This window comes from Poecilia reticulata, chromosome 13, assembly GCF_904066995.2.
Source record: "Poecilia reticulata chromosome 13, P_reticulata-male-v2, whole genome shotgun sequence".
In the NCBI taxonomy this organism is placed as follows: domain Eukaryota; kingdom Metazoa; phylum Chordata; class Actinopteri; order Cyprinodontiformes; family Poeciliidae; genus Poecilia; species Poecilia reticulata.
This window is the reverse complement of record NC_088842.1, coordinates 24,581,565-24,599,934: the sequence shown is the minus strand read 5'-3', so window position 1 is coordinate 24,599,934 and position 18,370 is coordinate 24,581,565. Positions and strand designations below refer to the sequence as shown.

Here is an 18,370-nt window from a genome sequence, read left to right as displayed (position 1 = left end):
AAAGATTAGACCAGTGGTTCTTAACCTGGGTTCGATCGAACCCCAGGGGTTCGATGAGTCGGTCTCAGGGGTTCGGCGGAGCCTCTGCCGCGGAGGTAAAGACACACTTGTGTAAAGTTGTGACGACGCGCCCCGCTTTGCCATCACTTGCTGCAGAGGATCACGTTACATTGCTTAGCCAATCAGTGCTGCGGAGGAGCCCTGATTGAAGGAGTTCCACTCTCAGCATGGATTTGAACTTTTGTCTTTAATTACTTCAGCAAAGCTCACAGTTTTTACCAAATTCTATAGTCTAAATCTGCTCCTTAGTCGCATCTTTTCGGGGTTGGTACTGCCTCTAGTGGTGTGGGGGTGGTTACACAGCTAATATAATTACATTACTAAATCAGAATACCGCAAAGTATTTTGTGTTTCAGAGGGGTGGGGTGGGGGGTTGGAATAAGAAGGGTTCGGTGAATGCGCATATGCAACTGGGGGGTTCGGTACCTCAAAAAAGGTTAAGAACCACTGGATTAGACACTGCATCAGATTTAGCCAGTGACTAATTATCTAATTAGTCACTGGCACTCTGCCTCATCTGCATAGTGTAAGGCAGACACATGTCTTAATGACAGGATGTCACATAAAATGTATCACGTTCTTCACTGTTGCTGTTCACCTTTTACTTGTTGGGGTTTTATGATGCGTCAGACACTGGGAAGGGAGAGTCATCAGAGGAAGTAACTTTGCCCCAAACCTTTGCTGTCTATCCTTGTCCTTTCTGCAGAATTGAGTCTGTTATGGATGGGTTTTTTTTTTAAACAAAATGGTTCCTTTCTTGATACTTTCTGTCATAAGTTTGCTTTATTATGTGGATGTACTTAAGTCCACCTGCTATAATGTTAAAGAAGCTCTTTACTGGTTGCTTTCTATCAAGAGATGCTGGACAATCTTGGACTTCCTGAAGCCTCCTTTACTGACATTTAACTTCTCTCCATGAGGTTATTTCAAGTGCAATATTTTTGGAAGCAATTAATTTTTTCACGTGTGGCTATTATAACACTAAGTGATGATCACTGCATGCTTTCCTTTGTGGTGAACCATTGCTAACGCAAGTTAATGAATTCAAGCACATGTACTTTTACAGCAATCCATTTGCTAAACATAAGAATCAAATCATTTTAGATACTCTTGTGACATAAAGGAGAAAAATGCTTTATGACATATTTTTTAGTCAAAAAAAGTATTTTTATGTGGAAGTAATTACCGTAATTTCCGCACTATAAGGCTAAAAAATCTTCAATTTCCTCAAAAGCCGACAGTGCGCCTTATAATCCGGTGCGCCTTATATATGGACCAATATTGAGCCACAACAGGTCTAGCAACTACGGTAAGCAGTCGCCGACTTCATTTTCCCCTGTAGAAGAAGAAGTGCGCGGTGCATGCTGGGATAGTTGTCAGAACGCTGCTTTGTTAATAAAGTTTGATAATACATTTAAAGCTGGGGAGGGGCGGGGGGGGGGAGACTGCAGCAGCAGCGTGTCGGTTGGTCTGTGTTAACCGGAAAGCAGTTGGGCACAATATCGCAACACCATGAGTGAAACAACTGGGGCAGACTACTATATAAAGTACTCGGGGACCACTTCTTTACAAATGTGGATGTGTAATAATTGAGTACGGAACACATTGGCCAACCCAAACTGTAGCGTCTATTTTATGTGCCATATATATGAAAAACGTTTTAAAGGCGCACCATTCATTGAAGGTGTGCCTTATAATCTGGTGCGCCTTATAGTGCGGAAAATACGGTAATATGTATTTGATCAGCACACACCGTAGATTAATAACTATGTGTACCGTCAACACAAAAAAAATAGGTAGGTGGCCTGGTTGAAGTCCAACCAAAGAAAAATCCCAGACATAGAACTGAAGGGAGATGAATCATTGTGGAATCCCCAGGCTGCAAGGTTGGCAATAGACAATTAAAACCTATTGAAAGATTAAATATATATATATTTCTGCTCTACTTCATCCTTTAGCCTGATTATAGTATTTACTATTTCCAGTTGGGATCTACAAAGTGATTTTACACTGGTATAAGGTGAATTTGTGCAGCTAGAGAAAAATTAAAATCTTCAACTACTTTTCTGCTGGATAAGATGGTTTTTATTTCTGAGGCAAGCTGCACTTTAGTTTTGGGAGACTTTCCCCATCTGGGATAGCTGGAATTGATCCCACAGAGCACAGAAAATAAAGGCTGTGCCAAGAAAAAGATCGTTGAGTGTTTTTTAGGCCACGGTAAGCTGCAATGTAATTTGTCAAATAGGTATCCCAGAGGAGAATGCAGCAGCTTCAGTGAGGACGCCAGCATCTCTTTAAATTGAGGTGCATTGATTGATGCCGCTGCACAGGCCTTTTCACAATCAACTGATCAGCAGCACACTAATTATCAGCAACCAGAGATTCCAGCTACAACCTGTTTATATTTATTCCACAGTCCTTTGGCACACAAACGTAGATAGAATTCTACCAACTATCATCAATGAATAAATGAGTCAATCATCAGAAAATTTATCTTTGTATTTTCTTCTAAAAGTGATGGCACCGTTTATGTTGAGGGAGATTGTGTGTGATGTTGACTTTTTGCAGGATGCAGTGGAAGGAGGGAAGCGAGATGGATTGGTGCAGGATCCCTCGCTCTTAAATGTTTAAAGAGTATTCATACGGGGCCCCGAAGACTTTGGAGAGCCACGGTAGCATTATAGATGGGAGACATTAAGTGCAGCCATGGCCGCTAGCAAGTCAAAGCAGCTCTATGCAGGTGTACTCTGTATGAAGTTTTCAACCCACAGCTGTGTTTACGTGACTGTAGACTGAGCCTCCAGAGGGCTGCAGACATGTGAAGCAGGAAAGAAAGTAAAGAAGAGTGAAACACCTTTCTTTCACACAGCAGGTAATAAACTTTTAACTTCAATTGTCCTTTGCTATTATTTATATGATGCTTTAGGTTTGCATACCTAAAAATTTAAATATCTGCCATTCTTCGCAAATTAGCTCAAACTTAGTAAATGTAAATTATTAAGTCTCACCACAAATAGTTTTTTGATTTAGGTCTGGATTTTGACTGGGCCTTCCCAACATGTGACCATATCTTAATGTGAACTTTTTAATTGAAGCACCTGCTGTATGCGTAGGCTTTTTTGGTTCTGGAAGGTAAACTTATTCATCTCATCAGCCCTTTAGTGTACCAGATGAAGAAAGGAATTCCCACAGCATGATGCTGCCACCACCAAAATGCTTGACAGTATGATGTGTCCAGGATAATGTGCAGTTCTAGTTTTCCAACACACAAAGTAATTTGACTCAAAGCAAAAGATTTGTCTCATCTGATCAGAACACTCAAGGGTGTCAAAATACAATTTGAAAAGTGTGCACACCACACTTGTCAGATTTTCTGTCCACTTCACAACAATGTGCTACTTCATGTTGGTCTACCATAAAACCTTGGCATTGATGTTTATAACTGTGAGGAAACGGTGAAGGGTTGTGAATACTGTAAAGCTTCAAGGCTCTGTGCAGCTCAGAGTGGCGACTGGCTAATGCCTCTAAACACTGAGAAACGCACACATCAGGAAGGATGCACTTTTATGCACAGAGGGTAAACAGCAGCTGTAGCTCCAATCAGACCTTATGCAGCAAAGTGTGCGCCACCAGCTGAAAGGGGGCGGGGTCAATCTTGCAGTTGTTGAAGTTGACTTGCTCATCAAGCTGGCTCTCCTCCCACTCTGCAATCTGCAAATCACACAGATTTGAAGGATCAGAGATGTTCAGCAAAAACTTAAAAAGACAGAAAGATGGCAAAAACAGTGAAGTGCTTGGCAGTAGTGTCAGTGGTCAATGTACCTCGATTAACGGGATTTTAAACATTCTCAGTAAAAAAAAAAAAAAACAACTAACTCCCACATTTAGAGCCTGTCTTTATTGGCTGTACATCTTTGTGATTAGGCTGTAAAAAAAAAAAAAGCATGTTCAAAAAATACTGACAACAGATGAAGTCTTTATGACTAATATCAGCCTGTGATCAGCTGACAAAAGCATCATATTTTCCAAACCACTATTTGACACATCACATCCATTTAGTGGCACAGATGCAGCGCTGAGTGATTATAAATCAAAGGCAACCTACACTGCAATGCTGCTCAGCACCAGAGGCAAACAAAGAGAGACAAAGACAGAAGCAGTGACATGGCAGATTTATGAAAGGTGAACGTTATTTGAGTGAACGAAAGGAAGAAAAAAAGGGTGAGGAATATGTTTCTGACAGAAAGGAAATGAGAGGTTCTGTTGATGGATGAATTATGAATGATGTCATATCCAAAAATATACGACTCCAGGGTAAGTGACCCATCTGGGCACATTGAAAAAAGTGAAGGGCCAAGGTTTGTCGGACTGTGATGACATCAAGCATAATAAGACTTTCCAGTAAGACAAACATAGGCTTTGAAATGAGAACAGATTGAAAGAAAAGTAGTCTCCATGTATCGAAGACTTGAAAGAAGTTCCTCTGTGTGACACCAGCATCAAACCTAACCCTCGAAAACAGCAGATAAATCCCATCTACAAGATGATCACAACTAAAATATAATTTCAACAACCACTTTCTTAAAGGCTACATGTATGCTTGTTTGGAAAGTTTGCAAACTCTTTAAACATAAAAAACAAATTCCAACTGCAGTATTTTACACTATCAAATGTAGCTCAAACACTAGAATATTAAAATGATCAAACCTGAATCAGATAAATCAATACAGAGGAGATTCATGGCTAAATATTAATGAAATCCTTACTCCACTTACGAACATACAAATGAGACATTAAGGTCATCACAAAACAAAGAGAATCATAGAATCGACAGTAGACTGAATAACTGAAGACCAGTTAGTTTCTGTGATTTGCAAAACCTTTGCAATATTAAAAAAATAAAATAAAAATAATAATAAAAACATACCTCCATCCTACTTTGTCTCATAGTTGTGAACCCAATGTAGTATATCATCATGTGATGCATTGCTACATATTTGCTAACCATTTCAGTAATAATAAAACAAAAATACTCATAAAAAGTAAGACTTAGAAAATCAGTTTCCCCTAAAAATCTTCCATTCTTCCAAGTGCTCATTCAAAAAAAATCCTCCACTTACTTTTCTATGAACAGAGTTCTCATTTACAGAACAGCACACACCACGCCTGGCTTTCATCACAACTTTGAAATTGAACTCCTCTTGCATTATTGAAGATTCAGTCAGGGACAGAAAGGTAGTAACCATAACCTCCATGATTTCCCTCATGGTCATGTCTGGAGGGTGCCACTACGACTGCTGCGCCCCATTTCCTTTCTGGACAGCTCAATTCTTCAAACACTAACTCAGATTACCTTAAAGACATCATCAGGGACATTTTAATAGCTGTCAATATGTATAATATTGCAGTGTTCTGCTGGGAGAGAGCTCCTATTAGTTGGGAAGTTTGTGTCACAATACAAACATTGTGTCATCAACTGAGGGTCTTACCTCACGAAGTGTCACGTCGTCTTCCACATCTCCGTCATCCTGTAGATGAGAAGCAATAGAAGAGAAGTCAGTAACAAAAATTTAGGTTATTTCATATTTTAGCTAAAAACAGCTAAAACATGAAGAATCAAGAATATCAGAAACACATGGTAAACAAATGAAAGAGAGTTCTGGTTCCTTTGTTACTTTCTTAAATATTTCTCATTTCCAGTCCTACCCTCTAGGCTACAGAACAGAAGGCAGAGACACATGGAAGACATCAAGAATGTTATACTGCACCAATGTCTTGTGACAAATGGACAGAAATGGAATGACAGACTAAAAGAGTGACAGGAGCACATTTAATAAGTGCGCGAGATGTGATATACGAGATGTCATAGTAGATGTTCATTATAAAGAAAGATCTGTGGTAAGTTTCAATAGAAAGCCTGATATCGTTGTTTGACAAGTTTGAATAGAACCAGCAAACACAGATTTGCAGGCGACCATATTAAAACCCGCAGAGATGTGGGTGAGGAGAACATTAATGTAAGGTGTGATTTCATGCCTCTGTGACAAATTATGACAAATTAGCATCAAAATAAAGATGAGTTAAAAAATTAAAATTAAAATAAATAAATCAGATAATCCATCCTTTATTGCAGAAACAATTTCAAACTGAAAACTAAAATCCAGCCATAATCATATACGTTAGATGGAGTGGGGAGAAACATTCTAAGCTTTATTTCCTTTAGCATTTCACAAGGCTGGAACGTTTAGAGAGTTTGGTAATTCAGGTTTGACATCTTTGATTTGTTTTAATGAAGTTTTTTCAACATCAGTCCCAAGCATCTCAATAAATAAAGTGAAATATGGATGTTGTGAGGACTTGGTGACCCCATGCTTTGTTGTAGTTTTTTTATCCTCCATTATCATCCTACTCACTTTTTGTGGGGACGAGATTAATATGAGACCTCGTCCAGCTCAGTATCCAGTGGCTAGAAGAACTGCAACTCTGTGTTACATGATAGTAATACCCCTATTACATGGGGTTAGGGTTAGGGTAAAGAAGTGATGGATTGTTAATTATAAGTTCTTGAATCCTATTAATAACTGAAAACAACAATGCATAAAATACTTTTCATCATCTTTAACTAATTGTTAGGGGTACCAACAATTGTCCCACTGGGAATTTTAAACAGTCCCATCTTGACAAGTGACTTTTCGAGTCTATTGAGTACATGTTCTCAAAATGACAGTTGGATTTTTCTGAATTTTATTGTGTGATCATGCTGCTACACTGCTGGTTTTTTACACAACCAATTTGTATCTTTGTGAGGAAGATACAACTTTTGTTTAATTTGAAGATGTATGATCAGACTTGAATCAATACAGTGGTGGCGGGAGCAAACTGCCAGTAGAGTAAACACTTTATTTCTATCTGCCCACTCAGAAAATCCCCCAGCTTTTCAAATTAGAATCTTCACAGACATTGTCACACATGTGGAGCAATATTAGTCTATTAGGTTGGTTGATGTTGCTCAACATCCATATAAATATTTTGTTTATTTAAGTGTTGATTGGATAATCAATGATATGACAAAGTAATCAAAGTCAAAGTTTTAATACATTTCAAAAAAAGGGAATGATCAAAACTGCATTGTCTAGTTATACCACAGTGTAGGTAAACTAGTAAACACACTGCAGGAAATGTTAAGCTGTTGTTACTTTATGTCAGACAGATAGTTACAGTTCTCAGTTTTTGAGCAGCTCACTTTCTATCTTTATATTAAAACTTGCATGTAGTGATTTAAAAAATTCAACTGCCTAAAAGCAAACAAAAGATTCTCTCTTTAAAGTTTTCTAAAATTAGTTTGTGCAAAGCAGTCATCATCACATTATATACATTAATTTTTTTCTTAAGAAATTCACCTTCCTCTCTTATTTAAAATTACACAGGAACTCCATCCAGTTCTCTCCATACTCTGCTTATCAGATGCCTGAAGGACATTTTTAATGGAGTCGGTGTCTTTGTAACACTGCTTAGAATTTGCTTCCATTAAGATCCAACCAGGCACCAGTAGCATTCGACTTCGATGACCCGAGTCATACAAAGTGGAATGACGCAGAAATACAAACATGAACTTAAAACAAATCAATCAAGCATTTCATTGTGTCCCAGATAGATAACAAAATGAAATGTTTCTCTGCAATCACCAACACAAACTAGATAATATAAAAATAAGTTAAAAAAATCTCAGCAGTTCCTGCAACCTTGCTGAAACAGAAATCTGCTATAAAGCTCCCCTCACTATCCTCTGCAGGGTCTTTCTTTTCTGCTATGTTGCAGCTAAAGTACTAATACCGTCACACTCCTGAGCTTAAGTCACGACAGCAGTTTTTCATTCATCTGGAATTGTTCTTCACTGCATCCTTTGGGTCAGGAAGGGGTATCAAAAAAGAGGTGCAAAGCTGCTTTAGTCGCAACGTTCTGGTTTATTCTTCACAAACAGCTTGCTTGGTTGCCTGTAAAACACTGAAACACTGTCTGTTTTAAACTTTACACAATAAATAAATAAATTGCATAGAACAAGCTTTTCACTTTCTTAGTCAGTAAACTTCCACTTTGCAAACATTTACATTCTAATTAGGCCAAATGTGAGGTTATAAACAGCTGCTGTAATCAGTTTTAGTGAGCCAAGACCATCAATTTTCATTTCCATGCTGACTAAACAAAAACAAATGGCAGCATAGTTGTAAAGTAGAGCAAGAAAGAAGCTTTGACTCACTTTCCAAACTGCTTTTTTAATGGAACGCCCTCCAGTTTGTGAAGCCGGATGCAAAAATATGGAGATGTATCTAATCGTGCTCAGGGGTTGAAGGCTCCAGATGTCGTGGGGACTTATTGCGTCTTTGTTTCAGAGATAATTGTTGAGTTCTCGAGTTATTTTTTATAACTCGAGAATTCAACATTGGATAAATATGTCAAACCAGTTTTGGAATCCCACATTTTAATAAAATTATGTAGAATTATTTCTACAATTTGTTTATTTGAGCCACAGGTTAAATTTGTTTTTATTTTACAGACACATTGAAAAATATAACCAACAACACTGTAGTGGTTTTTACAGCCCCTTATGAAAGTACTCAGTCTTCTGATGGCAATTTTTGGCACAAATATTTCTCAATAACTCGCAAAAACTCAACAAAAAGATGGATAAAGAGAAAGATGGAATTTGTCAGAAAAAACAAAAATGAACAAAAAGGAAAAATACAAGCCCACAAGCGATTATAAATAAAGCACGAGGGACGTAAGAGTGGGAGAAGAAGAATGAGAAAACGGCGAGGAAGGAATCATCAATCTGTGCAACAGGTTCCTGATGTCATCTGCCCTGCATTAATATTTCACAGTCACAATAGAACAAATGAAGGGCAGGCGGGCACTGTGGGCAAGATGACGGAGCAACAAAAAACTGGAGGAGGGCCTCGCACAAGTCGCCAAGCATGACAAAGATGTCCAATGGGGAGCACAAATCAAGGAATGGTAGAAGAACTGAGAATAGAGCTGCTGAAGGGTCAGGGCTGAAGCCATAAGTTGATCTACCACCTACTGCAGGGATTCAAAACCTGAAATGATTCCACAAACAGGTCCCTCTGAAAGACAGGAATGATTAACATGCTCCTTGGTTCCCTAAAAACCCCAAAAGATTCCTTGGTCCAACGCCTGCTCCATCTGCCTAAGCACAGACTGGGCGATGAGCTTCACAAAAATACCCTTCAATCATTGATTAAAATCATAACTGGCAGCAGCAGATGAAGCAGATTGACTGCTGTCCATCAATTAATAATAAACATTATAAATAAATACTGACAGACTTGAAAATCTGACGTGAAGTAAAATTGCCTTGTGGAATTTTGCCTCCTAAGGTTATGGTAAATACTGTGTTTAAAAAAATTTTAATATTGTCTGAACATTTCAAATTAAAGTCAATTTTTCCAGTCTGTGAATAAACTCCAACCCTTGGGGTGTGGAAGTTGTGCGAATTGGTGACCTGGTGCTGCTCTGGCTTTAACCAAATATTGTGGCTTGCTGTCATCAGGGTGTCATGCTGTAATGTATTTTTTTGCAAAATATACAAGTTGAAGTCATAAAGATACACCCAAAACTTTAAATAGTGGCTTCAGAGGTTGTAAAATTGTAAACTTTGTGTTTAAATTCAGCTTATTTACAGAGTAAATCTAACTGCCAGGCATCTGAGTTTCGGGCTGTGGGGAAACTCACAGTTGTTTAACATACCGGCTTTGTTTGGCTATTCACAAGCTTTTGTTATTGGCTTCAGCCAATAAATTACAAGTTTGAAAGAAACATACGGCTACTTATTGCAACCACAACAAGATCTGTAACTTAAGACTATAAATGTTACAAGAGATGGGACATTTTCTCCAGAGTGGATTCTAAATAAATGGATTCTTTAGCAGCAGAAAGAGTGGCAGGGCACAAGCTGAACACAAGTTTACTATAGTAACTGTAAAAGCAAGAAGGTTGCAACAAGAAACTTTATAAAAAAAAGTCTAAATACAGGACATCATTGACACAAAAGTGATTAAAGAATGGGGACTTGTCAAAAATGTAAAACCTGGACATGAATGTGTTGGCGACGACAGTCAAATTTGCAGTACCGTAACTCCGCAATACTTTGAGCTATCTGAAATGTTCCAACGGTTTCTGAAAGGAGAGACGTTGCGCTTTCAGCCAATCTCGGGTTATTATGCTCATTTCACTCCCGCAGTAGGAGAAAGTGAAATTAATCTGAGGGGCACTCTTAATAGAGGGTAAATTATGAAAATTACCACTAGATATTGAAAGTTCCAGTTGTTATAGATAAATGCGCAAATGTATTTGCTCACAGGACATTTAAAGAACTTTGTACAATTAAAATAAGCAAAAATATCCAGGCGAAGATTTGGAACTCAGAGTGAATATGAAATTAGAGAAAATTCAGATAATAGGTTCCTTTTTAGTGAGTTCGATGCGAGTAGAAATGACTTACAGATGTACATGGTGCCCTTGCTACAAACAAGCTTGACTAAGTATGTAATTTTAAAAAAAGTATCTCAACATGTCCTGGTGAATCGATACTGGGATTCCAATTTCACTAAAACAGAGGAGCTTGGCAGTGATGCCAATTGGACGCTTATTCATCTCTTTTCCTAGTGATAAGACATCTTTTTTTTTTTTTAACCATAGGGAGTTATTACTGATTATAACTTCAAAGAACCTCACTCTAAAATATCAAAAAGGAATCCTTTGAGGTAGGTTTAATTTAGGCTGTGTGGTCATACAACATAAAAAAAATATCTTTATAGAGCAGAACTGGATATGGTTCTGGACTCAAACAGCTTGATGAGATGCATGGTTGAAGCCCACAATACTGTCAGTGGTTTTCCTTTCTCTGTCAACAAAACTGATCAGTGTCATTTATCAGCAGTATACTTTGCTTTTACACACACACACACACACACGCCCACACACGCACACACACACACACACACACACCCACACACACACACACGCACACACACCCACACACACACACACACACTGAGGCGATGCAAGAGTAATGACATGACATCCCTGCACTGCAGAATGATTACAATTTTGTAGACTTCAATAATTGGGTTGATGGAGCCCTTTCAGTGCTTCAAGTCCAAATCAATAATATTTCTAATTGAGTTACACCAACATGATCTGAACTGTAATTCTGTCAGAGGGAGGATGCAATGTTTTATTCTGATCAAGTCATTTTCAAGAAAAAGGTTTCTCAAAAATGTAGATCATTATCTGGTAAACTCTTCATTAAAAGTAATATATTAAAATTAAAAGATATTGTTTATATAAAAATACTGGGAATAATGTATAAAGCATTGAACAAAAGTCTTCCTTCTGGTATTCAGAAATTATTTAAGCTAAGAAAGAATAAATATAATTTGCAAGGTTTGTTTATATTTGAAAGCGCAAAAGAGAAGAGCCAGGTAAAATCTAGATGTGTTTCAGTTATTGGTGTGAAACTGTGGAATGAAATGAATGATGATTTTAAGTTGTGTCCTTTCTGCTTTAAAAGAGCTCTAAAATGTAAAATTATAAAGTCTTACGCTGTTAAGTAGACATATACTGTATGTATTGTGAAGATGTCTTGGTAGGTTGTTAGGTAAAATAGGATAGGCAAGAATAAGCTTGGCTTCAGCCTATTCCTTTTTTGGTAAATTATGGGTTTGTTTATTGTTGTTTTTTTATGTTGCTTTGTGGTGCTTTTTTATGTGGTCCATTGTCCAAGGTAAAAAGACGTTTTTAACTGATGATACAAGGACACTTTGAGGCAGTGGAATCAATAGAAGGCAGCAGTGACATGTTAGCAGTCAAGTGTTCTGTATGTCCCCTGACCAGCAGACCAACGAAAACTGGTTAAGCTGTATGGATCAAAGCCAAAACCTACAATATCAACAGTTAAAAGCAGAGAAAGGTCAGTGGTCAGGTTACAGGTTGGATCAGAAAGAGGATGCTCTACACTGGCACAATGAGACAGCTTTGGCTGAGTTCAGCCCAGATCGCTGACCATCGGCGTTCGGGATTAGCCCTGAAATGGGATGGCTGTGTGACAATAGATTGATCGGTAGATGGACTTGTTGGAGAGCGGATTCCAGGCATGCTGGGAGCCCAGAACGGTGGCTCTTACCACAACAGATATCCGGACTCGTTTGGGTGGCCTCCTTTGCTCAGGAGACACTGGGGTCTCCATATTGTTGTTTTTCTTCCAAGGTGACCAGAGACAAGCACACAAAGTTAACAACCTGAACGTCACCTTGACTTTGTAAATGCATTAATATTTTTTAAAAGCCTCTGGAAAACACTGACATGACAAAACGTCAATGTAGTAAAACAATCCATTTGCAGGATAAAATAAAGTGCGGCAGGACACAAGGCTGAGATGAAGTGAAAGAGTTTAAATAGAAGCCACCTAAGATTGTGTGTGTTTTCTGAATATGCATGTGTGAGAGAGTGGGAGGTACTGTACTGTAAAGCGTGAAGGACTGTTTGTGAGAGATAGGATAGGACTGTGTGGGTGCACTGAATGTGTGAACGGCAGGATGTGAGTCACCGTGTGTGTGTATGTGTGTGTGTGTGTGTGTGTGCGTGTAGGTGTGTGTGTGTGTGTTGTGTCTGTGCTCCTGTTGATTGGCTGCATTCAAGGACATGGTTCTCTCACCTCCAAACCTTCTACGTCTGGACTGGAGCAGAACAGGTTCTTCTTCTTTATGCCAGAATGGTCCTGTGGGCCTGCAAAGGGAAAATAGAAACATTCACAATCATTGCTTGATATTGTTTGATCAGTAGATAAATATTCAAACCGATAATGTTCTCCTAACTAGTCATGATTTCATTGTTTTGACAGTAGTCTGCACTAAATCTCTCCAAAGCTTTCTTCCTCAGCCACCTCTTCCTAGCTGTGACCTAAAATGACCTAAAGATGCTCCCAAACAAACAGACATAATGTCTCCAGCTGGTCCCATGTCAGTCAAAGCCCGTCTCCCATTGTGACATGTTTGAAGCACCTTTCCTAGAATCTCTTTATTCAGAGTCTCCTAGTCTGCTGAGCTCCTCACTTTCCATTAAAGAAAAGCTGAAATAATTCAACATCAGATTTACCTCGGCTTTTGCCTGATGAAGGTATAAAAAAACATGAGTGATATACACCATGCGTTCACAACACTATTTGGGGAACAGTAAATTCTTGCTTCTTTGTGTTTACAAAGTGAGAGATTTATCACCGATAGAAAGAGAATCGGAAGCCAACTTCATCATTCAGTAATTACAAACTTTTTTGGCTTCTTAGAGTGTGTTAGCATGTTTGATGAGAGGTCTTTAAGTTACCTTTTGACCCAAAGAACCAACTGACTTCTGTACCAGAGAGTCCAACCCAATTTGCCAGTCACCTTCATAATAAAGTCAACAGAACCAGTACTGTGGTTCTTCCATAGTCTATAATTATGTCACTGAACACTTTGACTAGGACAATCTCAGTACTGTGGTCAGCAGAGAAACCAAATTGAAAGACAAATGGGTTTGTCACTGTTAAACTATTTAAGAGTTTGAAACAAAGCTTTTTCAATAATTTTGCTGACAAATGGAAGGTTGAAATTTGACCTGTGAACCTGCAGTAGGGATGTTTCCAGATTGTTTATTCTTATCAGTGGTTTGATAACTGCCGTGTTTAAAGTCTGGAGGAAAACACCTGATGAGAGGAAAGAGTTTACCATTTGAATCAGAGCATATGCAACGACAGGCAGTGCTTTCCTAAGGAAAGCTGTGGGTAGGAGGAGCTTAATTGATTTTTAATTTCTTCTAGGTTTTTGTGGCTGAGTTGGTGAAATTTAGTCATTTTCTCTGCATTTCTCATTTTTTTGGAATAGGAATAGAAGTGAAATTGGTGTTAATGTGCAAATTAACCCTCTATTTTTTATTTTCTCTGGAAGGAAGTTGGTAAAGTCATTGGAGACTCATATAGAGTTCAGTCACAGGAGGGTTTGTCAACCTATCAACTAAGGCATAGTGATAGTTGATTTTTTTTTTGTTGCTCTATTTAACCAGGTAAACCAGGTAAAAGATCTAGATCTCATTTTCAAGAGGGACCTGGGCAGAAGTCTCCAATACACAGCAACCTGTTTTTTGCTATTGATTTCTGAAAAGAATGCCTCCTTTGCATGTGTCAAGGTGGAATGACAGTCTCTGTTTATAGATTTCATAGTGAACCTAGAGTAGTGTTTTAAGCCGTTTATGTTCAGCCACTCAGAAGTCTTCAAGTATTACTGGGATTAAATAATTACTATTACCTTAGTCGTTACTTACTAGTGGGAAGCTCAGTTAGTCTCTCCACAACAGACGATCTTTTCAGTGCAGGTTTCAGAGGCTTCTGACTAGCTGGACGAGTTGGACTGAAGGTGGACTCCTCAGTAGAAATCTAAGCACAAACACAAAGATGAAATCTAAACCACCTAATCTTCCCTTAACGCTCCATCACTCTCACTAACGTCGGATCCATTAGATAAATGAATGTGCTTTCAGCAGAGTGAAGAGATGGAAACAAATCAAGGGAGTGAAGGAGGCAAGACAAAAAAGAAAATGCATACAAAGACACAAGAGGCCAGTGGGAGGAATAAAGTTCAGAGGCTGAATGTGGGTTTGGCTTTGATTTAAAATTTCATGACTGCAGTGGGTTTTCTTTCAGCCATTTTCATGACCTGAAGACATTTTTGCTCAGCTATGTTATTGATGCTCAGAAAGTGGGGAAAACATCTAGTTTCAGCCATAAAGAAGTGATAGCTTATGTGAAAAAAAAGTTTTAATATTCATTGTTAATGATATTTTTAAAGTTTCCAGTTCCATTATATAAGGTAGTTACACTTTTTAGAGGTCTGTCTCCCTATAACTGAATGCATTATTCAACAAAATTGTCTGAGAGTTCCTCTAGACAGAAGTGTTTCTCTGATTAGCTGCATTATGTTGGTGGGACACCAAGCGTTGCAGAGTAAACAAATAAACTTCTAATTGCTGAATCTATTAGGACCAGAGTTGTCTTTTAAACATGGGTGTGTGTAGATTGTTGATGTATTAAAATAAGGCATTCCTGAAAGACTTTATAATTTGTCTCTAGGTGAATGCTTACATCATAAGTAGTCCATTTGCCTTAAAAATCACATTCTCTCATCTTTTTCTAGAGTAAATAAGCAAACTCCTAGTTCTAAGCTATTTGACTTTAAATGTTTCACTTTCATTTCAAAGCAATGGAAACTACTGAGAAATGAGAAATAATATGGTTTTATTTCACCATCATCTTGCATTTAGTTTCATCCCACTACACAATAATGGTAACCAAGTTTTCTGTCACTGCTGAATAAAAGTGTCCTCACAGCATGTTTCACATTGTGGGGGAACTCCATTTTCAGGGGTAATGTGCAGTTGTAGTTTTCCTATGTTGCATACCGTTTTGTAGGACCAAAATGTTTAATTCAGTTTCATCTGAGTGGAGCATCTTTCTCAAAGGTTTACTACATCTCCTGCGGCAAACTCCAATAACCTGGCTTGTTTCAGCATTTTTATTATTTTTTACATGTCTCTCTTCCATAGAACAGATTTGTAGTGTATAACTAATAATTGTCCTGTCAATAGACTTTCTGCATCTCCTAGAGCTTCCATGGACCTTGAAGCTTCTTCTATAAGTAATAATTCTCTCTTTGTCTGGCCTGCTAGCTTAAAAATATAAAACAAAGATGTTTTCAGGTCAACTTTCTCCTTGACCTTTACACTGTGTTCTTTGGTCTTTATGATGCCGTCTGCTTTCTGACCTTCACTAACAAACATTTCAAGGCTTCACAGAAGAACTGGATTTATAATGACACAAACTTCAAGGTGTCCATTTAGTAATCAGGTGGCTTCTGTGGGGAATGGATTTTAATTATGGACATCATAGTAAAGCTCTTCGTATTTGCATCTGCAAACTATTTTTATTAATGTGTTATTTTGTGTTAAAATCTTTAGTTGTAACTTCACACAACCAAAAATAAAGTATTTATTAGATGCACTGAATATGTAATGAAGATATTGCCCTGTAAAAATCAACTCCCAAAGCTCTTCTTAAGTGAAACAAAAAAGAAATATGAAATAGTTTCACAGAGAATCTAGTACAAATTATATAACTGCTTGATAAATTCTCTTGAGAAATTCTCCTCACATTGTCTTTAGAGCAGTGGTTCTTAACCTTTTTTGAGGTACAGAACCTACCAGTTTTATATGCGCATTCACTGAACCCTTCTGTAGTGATAAATAAAATAGGATTTTTTCCCCCCAAATTCAAGACGACTGGACTCTAGTTGGGTGACCCCAAGATCACTAAGTCTTCTTAAAAGGTAGAGTCTCTGAGAACAGTTCTTCAAAATATAGTCAGTGTTTTCAGCAAAGTTGAGCTGACTGTCCAGGAACGACCCAAGGTATTTAAAATTTGCCACAGTTTCAACAGGTTTTCCGTCAAGAGAAACTAGAACCACTTTACGGTCTTGTTTAGATCATTTAATTAGCTCTACATTCTTAAGAGAATGAAAAATTAATAATAAATAAATAAGACTTTGCGGTATTCTGATTTAGTAATGTAATTATATTAATTGTGTTACCACCCCCACGCCACTAGAGGCAGTAGCAACCCCGAAAAGATGCGGCTAAGGAGCAGATTTAGAAGTACACCAAAAGCTAAAGAATTTGGTAAAAACTGTGAGCTTTGCTGAAGTAATTAAAGACAAAAGTTCAAATCCATGCTGAAAGTGGAACTCCTTCAATCAGTGCTCCTCCGCAGCACTGATTGGCTAAGCAATGTAACGTGATCCTCTGCAGCAAGTGATGGCAAAGCGGGGCGCGTCATCACGACTTTACACAAGTGTGTCTTTACCTCCGCAGTAGAGGCTCCGCCGAACCCCTGAGACCGACTCATCGAACGCCTGGGGTTTGATCGAACCCAGGTTAAGAACCACTGGTTTAGACGCATTTCACTTGTCAATAAGGACCTCTAACCTGGACCTCCTGGCTGGCCCGCTGGCGTCCATCCTCACTATCGCTGTTCGACTCATCAGACAGGCGTTTTTTCTCTGCTGCAGCTTGTTCCATGATGTAGTCCGTGCGTCTGCTGCGACTGAGCTGCTGGGAGAGCAGCGACTGCAGCTGGGCACGCTCTATGGAGCCCAACAGGATCATTGACTCTGGGTTAGGAGACAGAGATACACAGGGTGAAATCAAGAGCGATACAAAAACCAAGGAGGATTAAAAAAAAGGGATAAGGCAGTTTATTAGCAGAGTGCAATGGAGTGCAAGAGAAGGCAAAGGAGGAAAAACAGAGAGGGTAGAAAGAAATTTACGGAAATACTGCGAGCAAAGGGCTGCAACTTCCAAACAAACAAATGTACTGCAGAGGTCTGCATAGTTGCATAACAAGTGCCCAAAAGGCAGCAAATGTCCAATAATTAGTGTGCATGTGTTGCCAGCTTAAAGTAACTGCCTTTGTGACGGTGCGTGCAGATTAGGTGTTCAGCTAAATGCCGCAGCTAATTGTTCCTGTACCACTGTATAATTGAAACAGTGTTGAAATACCCAATTTGCACTTTAATGAGGTGACTAAGGCCATCAGCAAGCTGTGCCCAGGCAGGTTTTTTTCTATCAATCAGTCACTTTGATGAGGACAGAACTGGGATTGCAGCAAGTTTGAAATTAATACCAGCTGGAGAGCGCACTGGGAGAACAAAATTGGCAACACCGAACAAAGATACCCCCGACGTTAGAGCCACCGCATTACGGATTCTGATTTGCAAAACCTTTTTAAGATGTTATTTGGCCCCTTAAAAACAGATGTGTGCTGAACTAATGTGTGGAACAAAGGTCGACGAGGTTGGAGCTGTAGGTCACTGACAGGCTGGTTAACTACAAAAGCATAAACCTGCCAGGAACAGAAGTGGAGTTTGTGTACCATTTCTTCCAAGAATTTCTCATAAAAACATGGCCAAAAATCATTGCACTGCAAAGTAATTAATATAATCTTACTTGCCAATAGAGTAAGAATTTTAATCTTTTTAATAATAAAGTAAATAATGTCAAAATGTTTTTCAGTCAATAACAGAATGTTTTTTTCCCAAACTAAAATCCTCATATTATAATTTGTAGGACACCTATAAAAAGTATTCACTCCTTGTGGAAACTTTATCAATGATGATCAACAAAACACCCAAGGGACTGAATATTTTTTACT

At 38.4% G+C, this 18,370-nt stretch overlaps 1 protein-coding gene across 3 annotated transcripts in view; it reads right to left on the bottom strand.

Annotated features, from left to right (window-relative positions):
- LOC103475184 (chloride channel protein 2) overlaps window positions 1-18,370 on the bottom strand; it is a 104,288-nt gene that overhangs the window by 7,699 nt on the left and 78,219 nt on the right. For all 3 annotated transcript variants that reach the window (XM_081614548.1, XM_081614550.1, XM_081614549.1), the window contains exons 17-21: window positions 17,146-17,330; window positions 14,434-14,545; window positions 12,794-12,864; window positions 5,550-5,588; window positions 3,667-3,771 (exon numbers count right to left, since the gene is read on the bottom strand). In XM_081614548.1, the coding sequence (XP_081470674.1) occupies window positions 3,667-3,771; window positions 5,550-5,588; window positions 12,794-12,864; window positions 14,434-14,545; window positions 17,146-17,330 (512 nt within the window). The remainder of the gene's footprint in view (window positions 1-3,666; window positions 3,772-5,549; window positions 5,589-12,793; window positions 12,865-14,433; window positions 14,546-17,145; window positions 17,331-18,370) is intronic.